The 18,795-nt window shown below is 37.6% G+C and overlaps 4 protein-coding genes across 4 annotated transcripts; 2 read left to right on the forward strand and 2 right to left on the reverse strand.

Moving 5' to 3' along the window:
- Nucleotides 769–2,774, reverse strand: LOC18789559 (BI1-like protein). The gene is made up of 4 exons (XM_007225979.2): nt 2,028–2,774; nt 1,839–1,952; nt 1,429–1,586; nt 769–1,162 (listed from the first exon to the last, which is right to left on the reverse strand). Exons 1-4 carry the CDS (start codon nt 2,287–2,289, stop codon nt 959–961), a joined length of 738 nt encoding a protein of 245 aa, XP_007226041.1. The 5' UTR covers nt 2,290–2,774; the 3' UTR covers nt 769–958.
- Nucleotides 5,880–12,850, forward strand: LOC18792394 (chlorophyllase-2, chloroplastic). Its single transcript, XM_020554487.1, has 5 exons — nt 5,880–6,285; nt 7,187–9,726; nt 11,061–11,178; nt 11,272–11,424; nt 12,454–12,850. The coding sequence occupies exons 1-2, from the start codon at nt 5,977–5,979 to the stop codon at nt 7,865–7,867; spliced, it is 990 nt and encodes a 329-aa protein (XP_020410076.1). The 5' UTR covers nt 5,880–5,976; the 3' UTR covers nt 7,868–9,726; nt 11,061–11,178; nt 11,272–11,424; nt 12,454–12,850.
- On the forward strand, nt 9,640–12,850 carry LOC18789461. Its single transcript, XM_020554488.1, has 5 exons — nt 9,640–9,726; nt 10,782–10,900; nt 11,061–11,178; nt 11,272–11,424; nt 12,454–12,850. Exons 2-5 carry the CDS (start codon nt 10,893–10,895, stop codon nt 12,658–12,660), a joined length of 486 nt encoding a protein of 161 aa, XP_020410077.1. The 5' UTR covers nt 9,640–9,726; nt 10,782–10,892; the 3' UTR covers nt 12,661–12,850.
- LOC18793638 (EPIDERMAL PATTERNING FACTOR-like protein 5) lies at nt 16,162–17,848 on the reverse strand. The gene is made up of 2 exons (XM_020562846.1): nt 17,275–17,848; nt 16,162–17,181 (listed from the first exon to the last, which is right to left on the reverse strand). Exons 1-2 carry the CDS (start codon nt 17,408–17,410, stop codon nt 16,931–16,933), a joined length of 387 nt encoding a protein of 128 aa, XP_020418435.1. The 5' UTR covers nt 17,411–17,848; the 3' UTR covers nt 16,162–16,930.

Genomic DNA, 18,795 nt, shown 5'->3' on the forward strand with positions numbered 1-18,795 from the left:
TGCAAACTTGGGTCTAGAGGAAGTATACAACTTCTCATGACCCACTATAGGTTTAGATTTCAAAATCATCTAAGGGAGAGTTTTTTTTTATAAGAGAAACTCGAGGGAACGAGTTTCTATTGTAGGATTATTCAAGCAATAATATAATATAATATAAAATAAAATAAAAAAAGAGAAAAGAAGAACGAGCATGTGGTTTTCTATGACAGCAACAGAATAATTGAAAATAAAATAAATTCACAATTTTGGAGTTAATTTTGTAGTCAAAGTTAAGTGTCCCTTGTGCTAGTTTGTAGATGGTGCTTAAATTGAACTGGATTGAATATGACAAAAGAAAGCAAACGTTATGAACAAGAAAATGGGCCTTGCAGAGAAAGATGATTGAGAATATATTAAGCACCCAATTTCCAAGTTCAAATTTGTTCCTCTCCAAGTAATAAAATTGATTGAGAAACAAGAAGAAGAAAAAAACGTGATATAGAATGGAATGGGACACCAAAAGAAAACAGGGCACATTGATATTGGGCTTGTTTACGTGCTCCAATGAAACAATGGCAAAACAAAGTGAAGGCAGAACATGTCATACCAACTCTGATCAATTCCTCAAGCATCCCCTAATTTTGGTTCATGAATAAACCTTCTGCGTGTCTTACGAATCAGCAACTCTGGCACCAACTAACTACCTCTTTCTCAGCTAGTTTAGTGGTACTTTCTTTTTCAATATTAGAAGATGTTTCAAGTTCACAAATAAATATTGGAATGTCTTTCTTGAAAAGCAAGTAATCGAAACGAGCTAAATACAGTTAATCTAGTTGTACATCAAGTTGCGAAAATAGGGGTGAATATACAGTTCATACAAGAAACCATCATATACAAATTTTCATCTTCATAATAGTGGTGAGATGAGAAAATGGGGTCTTTGCTCTTAATCTCTAGGGGTTAGAGAGTGTTGGTTAATTTACCTACCGCCGCTAATTAAAGAGAGAAGGAAGAGGAAGAGTTGGACAACATCAATATATATAGAGAGAGCACCGAATATGTACTCATCGTAGCTCAGCCGCTTTATCAGATTGTCTGTGTCGTACACAATATAAGCACAACATAGAAGAGCCCCCAATGCAGAATATACCATCCTTGAAAGAGGCCCCAAGGGAAAAAATATCTGCATGTTCATTCCAAAAATGCACCACAAAGTTAAGATAAATGGATTGACGGAAAGGAGAAATTCTTGAGTACAACTGTTGTGCGTGGACATCAAGTCGGGCTAGCAAGTATTTTTTTGTCTCTTTCTTACAAAAAACTAGGCATCATGACCTGTGACTAGTTTATGTAAGAGTGATTTTGTATAACCGTTGTATGCATCATGACCTGTGACTTGTGATTTAGCAATGGCACAAAGAAAATGGAAATTAAGTGGAGTTGGGTTACCTGGATGAGGCCAAACATCATAAGCATGAGGGTTGCAGCAAACAAAAATGGGCCAAGGAAGCTGAAATCCTGGCCTCTCTTGACTGCCCAGAATGTGTATATGGTGAGGCTCACAACCACCGTAGCCGTCAAAATAACAGCTAGAAGAATACTTTTCCCTGTAGGCACCAAATTATGCATATTTCAAATTACTATACAACTCAAAAGAAAACCAAGAATTCTATTGAGTGGGGTAGCTAGTTAGATTTCCATTGCGAGAAAAATACAAGGGAAAAAGTATAGTCAAATTGTGCCCGTCAACTCATGAAGTGAATTCTTGTTTGTGCATATGGCACGATAAATTAATAGCATAACAACATAACATATTACATTAAAATTATTTTTAGCATAACATGTATATAAATAAGTACCTGGTCTAAAGGAACAGCAGAATCCCACCGTAATCGAAAGTAAAATCGTAAACAGAATAAGAAGCACATAATTCACCGGATGCTTCTTGTGGAAATAGTACAAGGCAATCGTAACTGCACAAATTAAAATTAAAAAAAGTGATAACAAGGAGATAGAAAATTGATTAGATCAAAAGTAATTTGGATTACCAGCTATGGCAGCGATAAAAATGCAAATGAAAGTGATGGTGCCGGCCAAGGATCTGACGAATTCGGGAATGGCGGGGATCGAAACGACGGCGTAGGAAATGCCAACGGTGAGAAGCAACTGAAAGGCGACGATCATGTAGACCTTGCGGATGAAAGCCCATCGGAGCTGAGGGGTCTCCATCTGGTTCGGGTACAATTGTTGCTCCCCATTTTGACCTCTGCCTGCCTCCAAGTCACGACCCTTCATGAACTTTAGCGCCATTGAATCACACTTCACAGAAAAAGAATTTTTTAAAAATAAGGTGAGACAGACAAGATGATTTAGAAAATTTTGAAGAATATCGAATCGAAAAGGTTTCGTCGATCGCGAAAGATGCAATGTGATTTTTTTTTTTTTTCTTTTTTGTGGGTTTTGTTTGAAAGGGGAGAAAGCGTGGGAACGAGAGGAAAAGTAGGAGGGGGTTTGGAGAGTCTTCAAAACTGGGTGTACGGTTTAGGCTTTAAAGATGGTTATTTATAGGGTGGGTTTATAAGAATTTAAAAATTAAAAATATTTAAGTGGTGCATCCAACCCAAGAAAGTAATATCTCACCTTAACCCACAATAGATTTGAGCCCAACAGACCAAATTCACGGGGCCTATATTGACTGTGAGAAAGCTTCATTAGATTATTTGAGAAATTGAATCTTACTATCAAATCATTTAAATTTTTGAAGTTTATTGATTTCCTCACATTTGTTGAAGGTGGGATTGAACCCTCAACTAAGTTCCTCACTCTAAACTCCTCATTAGCCTTTCTGTGAGCTTCGTCAAATGTAAGATGAGACTATAAATTACTACCCTCCATTTTTCGGAATATTTAAAAAATATATATATATTTTTGGAACTTAAAACTAATTTAATATATTTGAAAATTTACTCTTAAATATATTTGAATTTTAAAAGTATAGCCGCGCGGCTATACTCTTTGAAAATATTTAATTCGTATAGCCGCGCGGCTATACTTTAAAAACATATTAATTTTTAAAACGTATAGCCGCGCAGCTATACTTTTTTAATATTTAAGAATATTTTAACGGTATAGCTGCGCGGCTATATGTGTTAAATATATTCGAATATTTAAAAGGTATAGCCAAACGGCGATACTGTTAAAATATATTAATATTTCAAGAGTATATCCGAGCCCCTATACTCTTTAAAAATATACAAATATTTTAGAAGTATAGCCGGGCGGCCATACCTTTAAAATTCAAATATATTTAAGAGTAAATATTCAAATATATTAAATTAGTTTAAGTACCAAAAATATTTTATTTTATTTTTGTCAAAAAATATTTAATGCAATTATCCGTACATTAGTGTAACTAAAATATTGTTTTGTCGAAAACAAAACAAAAAACCTTTAGTCGATTTTACAATGCATAAAACATGTCGTTTTGTCCACTGATCCTTACGACATGTTAAAATGGGACAAATAGTGTCGCTGGATTTCCTCAAGTGATTTGTTTTAATCTTCACCGTTGGTTGGAACTTGATTCCAACGGTCAAGATGCCCAACAGAGAAACCTCACCTGTTTATAAACCTCTGGCTCTGAGTTCAGGCGCCAAACCAGAACCATTAACAAACTCTGAACAGTCGATTTTCCCCATTACACCAGAGTTCTATCTCCACCTTCTGAGAATCTAAAATCCAGTTTCTTACTGATCTTTTTCTAGGGTTTATAGTTTTCTTGGTAAGAATTATCATGGAAAACGAGAACATTTCTGATCTGAGAGAAGAAAGTGGAGTCACGAATCAAGATTCTCAAAGTCTTGATCTTGAAGCTGTTCAAGCGACATCAGAAATGAACAAATCCACCATGGAAGATAAGCATAAGGGCAGTGGATCGATCTTGACTGAAGAAATTATGGGCCATGACCAGCGTACTGGTTTGGTGGTTGAGAAAGAAGAAAGCCCAAAAATGAGTGGGGTTTTGCGGGGTAAGACTGAAGGGTTGAAAAGCGAAAAAGAAGAAGAGGCTGTGAAAGCAAAGTTCTTGAATGAAAAATTGGTGGGTTGCGATGAGATTGTGGGTTTGAGAACTGGGTCAGTGTGTGGACAAGAGAACAGTACTGAAGATGGGAATGGGGTAGTTGCTGATCAGCAGGGCCTCAATCTTCCTCTTGATTCTGAAATTACTGATTCAGAATTGAGGCATTCTTGTAGTTCTGAAGGAGATGGGAAAATGATTGTGGATTCGGATGAGATTGCGAAAGAAGAGGTTGTGAAATCAGTGTTCTTGAATGAAAAAATGGTGGGTTCGGATGAGATTGTGGGTTCAGCAAAGACTGAAAATGGGAAAGGGGTAGTTACTGATCAGCAAGACCTCAATAATCTTGTTCCTGAAATTGCTGAGAAAGAACAGATTGGTTCTGGTTCAGGGTCGAGTTTATGTTGTAGTGAAGGAGTTACAGATCAATATTTGAAGTTTGTAATGAGAGCAGATGACGTGACATTAGGAGAGGCTGATGAATCCAATCAAGAATGGAGGGATTTCAAAGATGCTATCATGAGAGCAGATCAGCTGGACCTAGAGTCTATTGGCCTAAAGATTGAACGTCGGGTGCAAGCTTCGGTTGAGGACGTGGTGAAAAGATATTCCCAGATGAATTCAATGACAATGTCTCTCTCTATAGGTGACTGGGAGAAAATTCTGGAGAGCAGAGATGTTTCTGGATTGGAAGCTGATCGAGTAACTATGCTGAGAGAATCTGGAGAGCAAAGAAAGATGCAGGCATTAAAGGCCTATTCTGAGTCTCAACTTTCTGATATGGAAGATAAACTTGGTGTTATTAAGGAAGCAGAAGTTGATAATGGGAAGACTATTGCTGAACTTGAAGAAGAAACAAAAACTGAAGTTGAGAAGGAAAACAATGCGATTCATGAATTGCAGGAACTAGTTACCGTGGAAGAATCAAAAGAGACTGAGTTGAAAATGGAGATGCCATCAAAGGCCCCAGGGCTGCTGCATCGGCCTAAGCTGCTGATGTCTGTCGGTGTCGTAATAACTGCTATACTTTACACAGCATTGAAGATGAAGCGAAGGTAAAGGAGGAATATATGACAAAACTGCTCAGCAGTCCTCTTGTATTGTGTTGCCATAGGCCATGTAGGGTTTTGCTCTTTGTTATCCTCGAAGCTTTTGAGAGTACAGAAGTATACAGAGAGAATTTGCAGAGATTTGGTCATAGTTTGGATCACGTTTTAGTATCTGTTGTGTTTGGAATTGGTAAGCTCACTATGTCTTTACCACAAAAATAGTGAGAAAGTGTATAGAACCCTAGATTCAATGTGAAGATTTGAAACAAATAAAAATCATGTCTTTCTTTTTTTGGGGAGTTTTGTATGTTTCGATAGTATTTCGCTAGTTGTTTTTCCTTTTTCTTTGATTAGTGGTGATGGAGAATTCGGACTTGAGATGTCTTCTAACTAATTACTAATTAGTACGTTTGCTACTTCTTCTAAGCAAACAAATTGTATCTCCAAATGTATGGTCATTGTGTGCTGGTTCTGTTTATATGCCTAAAAATGTTTGGTAGCCCTTCTATATGCCAATCTCCGTGCCTGTTTAGGAGCTTTCCAATTCAAACGAGGGTTTTGACATACCAACTTAGCTGTACACATCTCATGTTCGTGCCAGTTTGGGCATGAAAGTAATACATAGAGGCACAACAACCAAAGTGACACAGCACCTAACCCACGAAAGTAATAGCCCAGCTTAACCCACAATAGATTTGAGCCCAATGGACCAAATTCATGGGCCTAAACCCTTGGACCTATTGACTTTGAAACCAATATAAAGTAGTAGTCATGAGCTTTGCCAAATGTGAGGTGAGGCTATAAATTAAAGTAAAGATCAATGTAACTTATCCTATAGAGCCTGCAAAAAGAAACGAAAAAAAAAGTTTGATGCTCATGACAGTCATGTCCTCCTCCACTTCCTCTTCTTCAGTTGCTAGCACTGCTGCTACAAATGTCGTTTTTGAGATTGGAAAATACAAGGTGGTGCTCCAAAGAGCTGAACCAGAGACTACATGCAGCACCAAGTCCTCAAATATTCCAGTTCCACCTCCAAAGCCTCTTCTGATTGGCATGCCTTGTGAAGCTGGAGAATTCCCTCTCTTGCTGCTCCTCCATGGTTATCTTCTCTCCAACTCTTTCTACTCTCAGCTTATCCAACACATCGCTTCTCACGGCTTCATTGTCGTTGCCCCTCAGGCTAGGCTCTCTTTCTCTCTTTCACTTGGATGCACACTTTATAAATTGTAATTATACATATATGACTCAGAATTTTTCATATCCCTCTTTGATAATCAACTAAACAGTATGGTGATGGTGGTCTTATTATAGGTTTTATGTTCAAATCAATGACTTTCAATTTTGGTTTCTCTCTTGTTAGGCATATATACTAACTTTCCATGGTTTCCAATTACCTTATTGGGTTTGGATATGAATTATTGTGACTTATCATTTGAAGAGATAGTCCACATATTGATATTCATGATCAAACATCATGTGAGTTCATGTTGCTTGTGCATTCCTTGAGGCTATCATCTGCAAGTTTCCTTTAAGTTATTTTCAGTGATTGCCTTAGTCTGCAAGGTAAATGGTGTATATGTCCACATCTAACGGAGGCTTGTGCTGTCTTGTTGGGCACCAACCAAGTTTTTAAGTAACAAAAGCAAAATATGTGAGTCACTGAGCTTTCATTTTCAATGCTTGACAAAATGGCATGTTTTGATTGGCATTGTATGAACGGAAAATACCCAAGTGGCTCAGTCCTTATCAGATATGCTTGGGGTCTAAATACTGACCCTTCTTGTTTTTTGCCAGTGAGTCTATTTCAAGTCTGAGATTCCTTGTCCTTAACAATATACTAGAAGTGGCTGAGTTGAGAGAACAACTCTCATTCACATTGAGATGCTGTAGATATAACATGAAAGACTAAAATTTCCAGTTTGGCTTGTATTTTTGTGCTGACATTGTGCTTCTTAAAGTTAAACTACAGAGATTGGAGCAGACATTAATATTACTGTACCTTTATAAAAAGCTAGATGTATAAATAAAATTGCCTCTAACTCTGCCTTATTGATAAGCAAATGTTCTTTGTGTTCAACAGTTATATACAATAGCTGGACCAGATACAACAGGTGAGATCAAGTCTACAGCGGCAATAACAAATTGGTTATCTGAAGGACTTCAGTTCTTGCTTCCACCCCATGTTCAGGCAAATCTAAGCAAGCTAGCACTTGCCGGCCACAGCCGTGGAGGCAAAGTCTCTTTTGCACTAGCATTAGGGAAAGAAGGAAACACTAATCGAAAGTTTTCAGCCTTAATAGGCATTGACCCAGTTGATGGAATGGACAAAGGGAAACAAACCCCTCCACCAGTACTAACCTATGTTCCTCATTCATTTGATCTTGATATGGCAGTGATGGTGATTGGTTCTGGTTTGGGTGAGGTGAAAAGGAACCCTCTGTTCCCTCCTTGTGCTCCAAAAGGTGTTAACCATGAGGACTTCTTCAACGAATGCCAAAAACCAGCATGTTATTTTGTGGCAAAGGATTATGGTCATCTTGATATGCTGGATGATGAAACCAAGGGGATCAGAGGGAAATCTACATACTGTCTGTGCAAAAATGGGAAGTCAAGGGAACCCATGAGGAAGTTTGTTGGAGGGGTTGTGGTTGCATTCCTTCAAGCTTATTTGGAAGGTGATAATAGCCACTTAATGGCTATAAGAGATGGGCTTGATGAGACTGTGCCAGTAGAGCTTCAAATTGTTAAATTTAATTTGTGAAGTTTAGGAGCTGTGTTCAAAAAGCAATAGAAAAAGATTAAGCTGCAGTTTCCCAAAACAAAATTAATTTCTTTATTTATTTTACTTGCTCAGTTTGCTCCATTACAAATCTCACACGGAAGCTTCAAATAAGTAATTACATTTAGCTTTCTGAATTTGAAACTAATGCAAAGACCATTGTAAAAATCTTTGATTTTTTTAGTACAAGCGATAGTTTTTTTTTTTTTTTTTGGGTCGGAATCAAATTTTATTAGATAGAAGGCAAAAGCCGGTTACAAGAAAGTGAGCTCCACAAAGGAATTCGACGAAACTGCAACACAAGAAGGCATAAAACCTACTACATCATAAAACTTGAAGACGACATAAAGCCAAGAAAAACAAAGTGCACACAAAAAGCAGTGAAAACAGAACAGAGAAATGCCACACCACCCATAACCAAACAGCAGCATAATCAACACAAGCCCACACCCACCAGAGAGAAACCAGTAACCAATGCTCGAGATAGAAAATGGTGGTGGACAAGCCACCAAAGCTACAAAGCGCGCTACCATAATTCAAGCAATAAGTGACATAAGCACTTTAAAAGCAACCCCAACTGCATAAAAGTCATCGAGGAGAGGAGACCCTCGTGTGGTCGAGGCGCTGAAGATGGTGGTGAAGGGAAGGTGTCGAGAAATAGCCGCCAATGGTAGGAGGAGAAAATGCATATCAAGCACTAGAGGCTCTTACAAGTAAAAACTAAAAGAGATATTGATCAACACCACAAAAGGGTTGAAAGCAAAAGCAGCACAAAAGGCTGAAGAGAATCGCATAGCACGCTTGGTCACCTCGTTTGCACCAAATCACAGATAGAGGCGAATCATAGATCTGAAGTAGTTTTCCAGCATGAATCAAATCTCAAATTTGCAAAAGAAACAAACAGAGCAAAAAAACCCTCCAGCAACACAAATCGGAACAATAAACCAACTGCGGCAGCCACAGGGGAAACCACCTAAGCCACCGAAACACAAAGGCAATCCCCAGACAAAGTAGATCCAGAATAGGAGCAGAACAACGAAGCTACCCACACCCAACCACACACTCCCTGCAAAATAAAGGAAATCTCAAAGTCACAGCAAAAGAAAAGGGTGAGGAAGAAAACTCAAGGAGGGAGGGAAAGAGAGGACGGGAAGCAAACTTGTTTTTGTACAAGCGATAGTCTATACTACAAGGAATGAGGATTTCTCACACACACATAACTATAATATCGTGGGGATTCAAACTTGAGGCCTCCGATCTTAAAGTCAAGATCTTTTTCCACTGTGCTATATTCTGTTGGCAACTGTAAATTCTTATGATGCACCAAAAGGTATTTGCTCTGCAAATGAGTTTGTTGGATTTTCACAAAAACTAATGGATTATTTTGTTAAGCCCAAAAACTAAAAGTTTCTTAGAAACATAGTGAAGGCCTGGCCCAATATCATTATAAAAAGATGATGGGGCTTGAATTTTAAAAACTAACGGATTTTACTTTTAAGCCCAAAAACTCATTTTAAAATAAGAAAACTTTAAAGAAAAAATAAAAAATAAAAAACCCAACGCACCCTCCTCCTCCTCCCTTTCTCTCAGCTCGCCTCCTCTCTCACCTCCACGGTCCACCTAGCAGCCATTCTCCCTGCCCGCCCCATCGTCCTTTTCGATTCTTTTAGAAATTATAGTTGTCAAAATACTGAGGGGTTGCGGCCTGCGGGGACACAAAGGCCTTCGATTTCATAGCAGTTGTTGTTGGCATTCTGGCTCCGAAAATACTGGAACACAGTTGTTTTAGTGTTATAGAAGTTGGGTTTTTCTGGTGCCTAATGATTGTCTTCTCTGAATCGGTGAGTCCCGCTATTCTCCAAGTTTACTAAGAAAATTTCTTTACTTTCTGTTGAAATAACTTTGGCTTATGAATTCCTGTATCTGCTGGGGGTTGATTATCTTATGGGTCCTGTTTGGTAGCTGAGAAATCTTGGGAAAACGAAAAATTAAGTGGGAATTTTGATGGACTTAGTTTTGAAAAGGCTGTTGTAAAATTCCATTTTTTCGTCTGTAGATTTTCTCAGCAACCAAAAGTCTGCAATGGTTCAGTCGCTTCCCATTCTTGTTACTTCTTATTTTTCTGTTGGTCTTTCAATAGCTTTCTAATTTCTTATTGCCGTTGAAATTATATAAACTTTGTTTGAGCATTGCAACTTGGATAATTTGTGCTTACTCATGTACACGTCTAGTGGTAATTTCTCTTGGAACTTTGGGGTACGTTTATAGTCTGTTCATTGTGGAGCTTTTGAATTTCTCTTGGTCCAAGTTAGAATGGGTTTTAAAAGTTTTTTTTTCTTTAAGCGTAATTAAAGGCCCTTATTATTTTCTTTTGAGCAGTATCTACTGTTTGCTTGCTGTCAGTATATTTTTGCAAGTTTGAATTTTTACATGGCAAATATTGTTTGCTTTGCTTGCAAGGTCCCTTTACCCCAGTAGAGCATCAAACCAGACGGATATGTATTGTTTGCTTACTTACCTTAGGAACATGGATCCCCTTTTCGAATGTTGCTCTTTGAATGGAAAGTTCTCTCAGGTTTTTTGTAATCCAACTTTTCCCCTTGAAAAAAGATGTTTTGGTTTCTTTACAGAATATAGAAATTCATTGGGTAGGATGTAAAATATCAGACTTTAAAAGCACAATAATCTGCACCCAGATAGTTCTTTGATATTGGGCTACAATGCTATAGTCATGCTATCAAACCAGGCATTCGTATTCTCTTTCATGGATATAGTACACTTATGAATCATAATCTTTTTGGTAGCACACAAATGTGCTTAATCCATCTTCTTTATATGATTTTTTTTTTCTAATAACATTATTGATTACTTAATTTTTATTTGTTCTATGTTATAGGTCTTCCGCTGAAATAGATTAAAACAGAAAACCGTCTGACTCGTTGTGGGTATCAAAACACTCTGTTATTAAACAGTTTTTTATCGTTCTGAAGCTCTGATTTTTAGTGGGATGAAGATGTATGTCTTAAACTTTTATTTTTGCTATTCATTCCTATTGCTTTTACTTATTTCTGATGGGGTAATTTTATATAAATGTCTGTTTTCAGTCTTTCTAGACAATTCTTCTTTATTTATTTTTCTAATGTTGGGGATGTTATAAATTCCAATTTCTTTGCAGAGTACAGGCTAATTCCGGTGTGCTTACTAATTTCGACGTGCTCAAATTTCTAGAATCTAGAGGGGCTTCTGAAGATTCAGCACGGGTTTTTTCTGACGTAACGCCATCAGAGAATAAGGTTGTAGTGGTGTTTATGTTTCCACCACCCACATTCTGTTTTTAATTCAACCTTGTTGTGAAGATTGATGTATTGTTTATTTTCCTTGTTTAGGTTTATGGTTATTTGTTTGGGACTCCTGCTCGTGGTCAAACAACGGAGAATATCAATGAGTTCAAGGAAAAGTGTAAGAAGTATGACCTAGCGGAAGCTGAGGTGCTCAATATCATCAACACTAGGCCATCTAGCATTGTTGGAATCTACCCGGTTTGTTATGACAACTTTTTATTGTTAATCTGTTTCTGTTGTAGCTTATTGATTTTATTAATGACTGTGATGCTTGTGTCTTTATAGTCCAGGTTCTTTTAAATTTATGATTGTGTACATTACTGTGTTTGCTGGTGATGTTTTGTGTATTGGGTTTATGGGATCATGCTGTTTATGCAATAAATTTGTTTGTGTTTGTACCCTGCATTGTGGGTGGCTTTGGAACTGTATTAAATTGGGATAGGAAAAAAAAACTGTAGGTACTATATTTTGCGTAGAGAATAATGATGAGTGATGAGGAGCATAATGCTGTACTTTTAGTACTTGACCATGGATTTACTGATTCACATTACTCTCTAGTATGGTAGAACATTGGCGGAGTACCATCTCTTTTCTTTCCCTTCTCTGTAGCGAACATATTTCTTTGTTTTTCTGTAACTTGTGATATCAGAAAATGATCAACTCTGATATTCCCCTAATTATCATTGTTAACACGACATTGGCAATTATGGTTGAACCTGTCAGAAGTTGGGATCATAAACAAAGTTACCTTATTCTGTAACTTAATAATTGACAAAGGTTATGGATTGCCTAAATTTCTAATGTCTGTCTGTAAGGAATTGTTTTTCTTCCCAAATGGTAGAATGGTCTTGTGTGTCTTTTTGTTTTATATGCTGAGAGAGTCTGATGGCAGCTCTCGCTGGATTAACATGTGGTTGGTGCATACACAATATCTTTTTTTTTTCTTCATAGATCATCTTCGTTCATGTAAACATAATAATATAATAATCCTCAAGAATATGATTGCATTAAGATTTTGCGTCTGGATGGAGGTATTTTATCTTGATCTTTCTATGTGCAATGACCAAGGGTCACATTGTCTCTATACCAAGGCTCCTAATATGATTTTCCTACTTGTAAACGGAGAGAAAATATTGTAACGTTCCTGGTTTGTTCTAATTTCTAAACATGTCAACTCATTTGCAGATTTGCTCTGTTATTTAATTTTTTGTTTTTGATGTTTCACAGCTTATTGAGAATTGCGACTTGCGTTTAGGAGATACTGTTGAAGAGCTGGTAGAATTGGTAGTAGAGGTGTTTCCATCTCCTCTTCCAGCAAAGACTGTCGAAAATGATGCAAAAACCACAAATGTGGAAAAAATTGAAGACCAGAATGATAACGATGAAGGGAAACCAGAAAATGAGGAAGAAATGGAGACAATCGATGGGTCTTAGGACTGGCCGTTAATCTTTTCTTAAAAGTTTTGTGTTCAAAAGCGTTCCAATACCAATACCAATGTTGGAAGACACATGAATTTTTGAACTTGTGGGTTTGAGAGCAAGTTTATCATGTTCTATGTGATTCTTTCCTTTTGTTTTTACATGTACAAGCGATAATGAAGGAAGGAGGTTTTGGTATTAAGCACGTATTTTGTTCTGCATTCGGCATCGACTTTATTCTTAATGCATTTGGTCTGTTCAAATGAGACCCACACCATTCTCGAACAAGAAAGCTTGAGGCTTTGCAGGCAAAGGTGAAAAGTCAAAACCAATTTCTAGTTTGAACCATTTTCAACTCACACAACCCTAAACCATGAACCCGCCAAATGAAGACGACATGACGTACGATATTTGATTAAGCACTGGTCCATTAAAGATGAGACACATGGAAGGTAGCCAAGCCGTTTAGTTCTTCATCCACTCAAATTTTTCTTAACTTTCCCATTTCTATGACATGATAGTAATAACTGATGGGCATGAGGACAGGCACCATATATTACTATATTTGATTTGCAGATAATAATTTCCCGTTGAACTGAAAACTGATGTGGTATAGAACAATTGTGTCGGCCTTATAATTGTACCTTCTTTTGAAAAAAGAAATTTGAAGACTGAAAATGATAGATCCACATCCACAATGAACCTAAATAATTGTGCTCGGGACATCCACACCAGAAGAATCATGTGTTGTGTTGTCGATCTCTTTTTGTTTGTCTTAAGTTGTGTTGTCATCTTAAAAAGCGAAACATTTGCAGACAAAATCTTAAAGGATAAAAACCCCAATGATTCTTAAACTATGTTTTCATCATAAGCCGACTGGATATATATGAAAATTAAGCGATGAATCATGTAAAATTTTAGAATTCATGTTCGTAAAAGAATTGTTATCATTGATTTTTTTTTTTTCTTTTTGAAGGATGCTAGTTGCATTGTTATTGTGAATTTTAATCATCGCGTGTATTATGTCACATGATATACATATTGGTAAAATAATTTAGTTAAAAAGAGTAATGGTGTGTAAATGAGCTTTTGTCGCTAAAGGGCATGGTAGAACAATTTTCATACATGAGAACAACTTTGATGATCATGTCGTCTGATTACATGGACTGTTCGATTGCTCTCACAAGAGAGCATGATCCTTATATTAGGAGTTGTAATTAGGTGAAGCCAAATGGTACCAAAAAGCAAGAAGTTATACCCCCTTGCGATGAGAAAGACTTTCATGCAATGGAAATAACATTTTTTGTCATTCTCAATTAATAACGTAACGACACGTGATATAACTTTTTCACGTGTTATTGTATTATTGGTTAGGAATAACAAAACAGTGTTATTTCAGTTACAAATAAATTTTTCCACCTTGTGAGAGTGGCCAAACAGTCCAAACAACGTGACCGAAGATATTTTTTTTTTTTTGTGAAAATGACCCAAGATATTCTCTTCCATACACATATAAGCTATATATACTTGCTAATGTCACCTTTAGTTAATCATAAATAATAATAAAACTGTTATATATTACTACTCTAAAACAAATTGTCCTACACTCCTTCCCTATAAAAAAATATAAGGACCGCACCTTCCGCTTCTTCCACTTCAATTTCTTAGAGTAGATGAGTGCAAGATGAACTTACCGTGGGAATAATTATTGGTAACAAAAAAGATATGCTCCTGGAGAAAAGACTGAATGTGCTCTCCCATAGAAGTTTGGTTAAAGACCTAAAGCAGAAAAGATATGTTAAATCAATACCAGCAACCAAAACAATTGTGTCAAATCAAATATCACTTCCACAAAGAAAAATAACCTAATCCCTCACTGACTGTCTCCTTTTTCCCTCTCTCACTCTCTTCTCTTCTCTCTCTTCTCTTCTCTGTCTTCTCTGTCTGTGTAGTTCAGAAACTGAAACCAAAGAAAGTGAAGAAGGTGGTGGAATGGTCATGTGCGTGGGAATGGGCATTCTGACCTGACCACACCTCAGAAGCATAGACCACTTGAGCTTTTGATTTTACAATGTATTTTGGAGCCACCGGCCCACCCTTTTCTTTTTCTTTGTCAAAATGTCTCACCTAATCCAGAAATATTAAACCCTATCAAAATAATATTACAAAAAGAAAAAATATATATATATATTTGAAATTGAAATGTCAGGGGTCCTCTCCTCTCCTCGTGAAGCGATGGTTTCAGCATAATGTACGGCTTTGCCCCGTATAAATTTGTGCTGATTTTTGTGGCAAAGACTAACCAGACCACAAAACGACACCATTTTTCTTTGGGTTTGCATGTTGGGTTGCACCAAAATCACCAAACCCAACATCATGTGGTCAAATCTCTCTCTTGTTCTGGCCATTTCTTGCCCCTCTCTCAAACATTAGACTCTGAATCTAGATCATTAATTTTTTGATATTATTCAAAAATATAAATATTTGTTCGAGAAGAGAATGTTTTTCTAAGTAGAATAAGATCATATTTTAGTGTTAGTGTTAATCCGAGATTTGTGATTAAACAAGAGGTCAAATGTCCACCAACCACTGCAACGTCAAACAAGTGCATGCATGCAGCCATGGGATAATCAGATAACACGACATATATCTGGGAGTTTCCATAAAAACCAAAAACAAAAACAAAAGTCAAACAAGCTAGCTGTGGCAAAATTTATCTTTTATTCCTTAGAAAGAATTTAAAGTTGGAAAATTAGGTTAGAGAGAGAAAGCCATTGGTGGATGGAATTGGGAAAATTATTGTTTCCCAAAGAAATTAATCTTCGAATATTTGCCTCTTATTGGATACCAAATGGTAAATTGGCAGATGCCCAGAGAGCATGCACACACACATGTGAAAGAAGCAGTAGCAGCTGTGGATCTGCAGGCAGGCTCTGCCTCTGCCATTAAGAAATTGGAGTTGACCCACATTTGACCAAGACCAAGAGATGGATATGGATGGAACCAAACCATCTATGATCTATCTAACTTCCAAGGGAGTAATTAATGTGTTTATCCAAGACCTGAGGATGAAGACAAGCCGATTTGGTAACAAAATTAATAAAGCAGCCAACAAGGTACGCAGGAAAAGCGATTTTTCCATAGACAGAAGTTAATGTCCATATCCCCCTCGACAGCGAAAGAGATCATAAGTATAGTCTTTCACTTTTTATTTTGTAGACAGAATTCAAAAGGTAATTTGGCTCTGTGTAATGTGTATGCTACTAGCATCCAACATCCGGGATAAGCTCAGTCACTTATGCACGAGTGAGCTAAGTTCGGTCGCTTATGCGCATGTGAACAAGCACAATTTCTAATCTTTCATTTAAATGTAGGATCGTTTCACTAATTAAATTGGTGGCGTACATGTCACCAACTTACTTACTATAAAAAAAAATACATGTCATTAAACTCGTAATACATATATAATAAGAATGGAAACCCATGTTTGATTCACATGCGCATATATAATAAGAATTGAAAAATAATAGTTGCAATATATTTGGTGCTGTTCATGAAACCCATAATGACGATAGATAGCATAGCTACCAACAAATCAATAATTCATCACTAGTATCAGACAATCTCAGTACTATTCAGATTTCAGAGAGTGCAATCTCTTTCATTACACATCAGCCCATAGTAAGAAACATTAAGGATCGAAGCCCGTGTACTTAAATAGCACATAATTGTTAACCTACAGAGTCTACAGACACACAAAAACAAAACCAAACACTCAAAAAAAACCCAGCTGTATTTCCTCCATGAACTGAAGCATCGCTTTCTCCCTTACATACAAGCTTAGAGGCTAGAGAGAGAAGAAAAAAGAAGAAGAAGAAGAAGCTTGGTCTTTAATTTCATGCCCTCCACTTCCATTCTGTCCCATGATAATTAAACTCTTTGCATTAATGCAAAGTTCAATTAAAAAACAAAAAAATATATATATATACATCTACCATGCATCATAAAAAAACGAGAGAGAGAGAGAGAGAGAGAGCCAGCCACACCTAAAATGTTACATTTCCAACACCTTCTCACTTGTCTCCCCATGCCATGTTTAACAAGAATATAATGATAACAAATAGTGGGAAATAATTGACAATAATAATAATATAATTAGTGACAGATTTTTGGATTGAGAAGCTAAAGATCAGATCAGGTGCAGTGTTTAAATATTTGACTGTACTACTTACTTAAGTGTAATTAATAAATCAAGTAGTTTTAGTTTCTAATTATAATTAAATTTTTAAGGCATGAAGAGTTTGTTGCCACACTTGCAGCGCCAAGCTTCAGGATAGTACTCGAGAGGTATAGAGACACCTGGTTGAATGGGCACGTGGACCGCCTTACAAGGCGAGCACCTTCCACACTTGGATCTGCAACTCGGTGGCGATGAACCCAGCCGGCTCTTCTGAGTCTCAACTCGCTCCAATGCCGACGACCCGATTTGATATTCCTCTCTCTGCTTCTGCTGCTGATGAGAATGATTCCCACCACCTGAAAATTCATTGAAGTTTGAACTCAACAACTGAGTCACTGCTCAACGAGTCAAGGAAACTCAAAAAGGGGGGTTGCTGCTGAGTTGCTTACCGAGTTGGGTTTGACTGGTTATGGCTGAGGAGGCTGAGGTGAACAAGAGGAAAGTGAAGGCTGTGATGAGAGTTGATAGCCTGATGTAATGGTGGTGCTGGCGGCGGTGGCGGTGGCGGTGGCGCAGTACGCCCATCGCCTGAGGTGGAGGTGCGCAGGTTAGCAACTGGGCTCGGCTGTGAAAGTTCGATATTGAGAGAGAGAGAGAGAGAGAGAGAGAGAGAGAGAGAGAGAGAGGAGGATATATATGAATATGAATGATATGATGATGTAAAAGGAGAGTGAGGAGGAAGATTGGGAAATGAGGGAGGGGGGAGATGCTTTTATTATTGTTATTGCAGTTTTTACTTGTGAGCGTGTGGGGAGGGTGGTCTAAGTCAAAAACACAGTCCCCAAAAGATCAAAGATCAAACCAGAGAGAGAGAGAGAGAGAGAGAGAGATTTCTTAGCTTTGTTGTATTGTTTGGCCAAGGGGTAGAGTCCTGGGACCCTGTAAGGCCCTGAATGATTGTGATGTGGAGTTGAAACAGAGGCCAACTTGGAAACCATATTCACTACAATGCCACTGAGATAGGGAAATGGTTGGGAACATATTTCAGACCAACAATGAACGAGACCTAGGTATGAGAAATTTTTGTACGTGACGGCAACCTCACTTGACCTATTAACATGGTGATTTATGTGAATTTACATTAACAAGGTGTTATGAATCTACTTATATTATTAACAATGATCAGGTCATAATAACAATATATTAGCATGCTACATGTTGTGTATGTGACTAAGAAGTAAACTCCATATGAATTATAGTCTGAAAAATATTTATACACGTGAGCGACTGAGCCTAATAAAATTTCAAATGCAAACATGCAAGAGGAGGAGGGAAGAAAAATAAAGGAAGAGTGGCTTAAATGTAATAATTCGAAAAGAAGGTGGGTTTTGAGGTAAAATGGGTGAGAGCAGAGCACCCGTGTGGGGGAGGATGGGATGCTGTCTCGTACGGGACGAACACGGAACATCTGAGTCAAGGCTGAACCCACCCTCACCCTAATGCCCTCCCTATGCACACCATTATTGCCTCTCTCTCTCTCTCTCTCTCTCTCGTCTAACATGGTAGGCCTATTGAATTCTGAGAGGGGCCCATTTATACAGGGGACAGGGCCCACATGGACACATTTTTGTTGTTTTATAACTTTTATTATGCATGCCACTTTCTTTCTTCCCTTGTATTTATTTATTTTGTTGTTGGTGAAATAAGAGAATGAGAAATTAATGGAGGAAGGAGCAGTTGTATTAAATGAACCCCCATGATCTTTCTGTAAGTGCGGGCCTGGCTGCCCTAGCCTATCCTTAGCCAGGTAGCTCTCAGGCTCTCAGGCTCTCAGGGTCTGAGCAGCTGAGAGAGAGGAGGAGGAGGAGGAAGAGTGTAACCGTGTAAAGGGTCGGTAAATCTGGCTCAGTGATTTGATGGGTTTTGGGTTTGGTTGCATTTAAGGCAACAACAAAAAAGAAAAATAGCCG

This window comes from Prunus persica, chromosome G1, assembly GCF_000346465.2.
Source record: "Prunus persica cultivar Lovell chromosome G1, Prunus_persica_NCBIv2, whole genome shotgun sequence".
NCBI lineage: Eukaryota > Viridiplantae > Streptophyta > Magnoliopsida > Rosales > Rosaceae > Prunus > Prunus persica.

Coding starts and splice junctions, on each gene's coding strand:
- LOC18789559 (XM_007225979.2), bottom strand. CDS start 2,289: ATGGCGCTAAAGTTCATGAAGGGTCGTGACTTGGAGGCAGGCAGAGGT. Junction 1,953..2,027: donor TTTTATCGCTGCCATAGCTG/GTAATCCAAATT, acceptor TAATTTGTGCAG/TTACGATTGCCTTGTACTAT. Junction 1,163..1,428: donor TGATGTTTGGCCTCATCCAG/GTAACCCAACTC, acceptor ATGAACATGCAG/ATATTTTTTCCCTTGGGGCC.
- LOC18792394 (XM_020554487.1), top strand. CDS start 5,977: ATGCTCATGACAGTCATGTCCTCCTCCACTTCCTCTTCTTCAGTTGCT. Junction 6,286..7,186: donor TCATTGTCGTTGCCCCTCAG/GCTAGGCTCTCT, acceptor TGTGTTCAACAG/TTATATACAATAGCTGGACC.
- LOC18789461 (XM_020554488.1), top strand. Junction 11,179..11,271: donor TAACGCCATCAGAGAATAAG/GTTGTAGTGGTG, acceptor TTCCTTGTTTAG/GTTTATGGTTATTTGTTTGG. Junction 11,425..12,453: donor GCATTGTTGGAATCTACCCG/GTTTGTTATGAC, acceptor GATGTTTCACAG/CTTATTGAGAATTGCGACTT.
- LOC18793638 (XM_020562846.1), bottom strand. CDS start 17,410: ATGGGCGTACTGCGCCACCGCCACCGCCACCGCCGCCAGCACCACCAT. Junction 17,182..17,274: donor AACCAGTCAAACCCAACTCG/GTAAGCAACTCA, acceptor ATGAATTTTCAG/GTGGTGGGAATCATTCTCAT.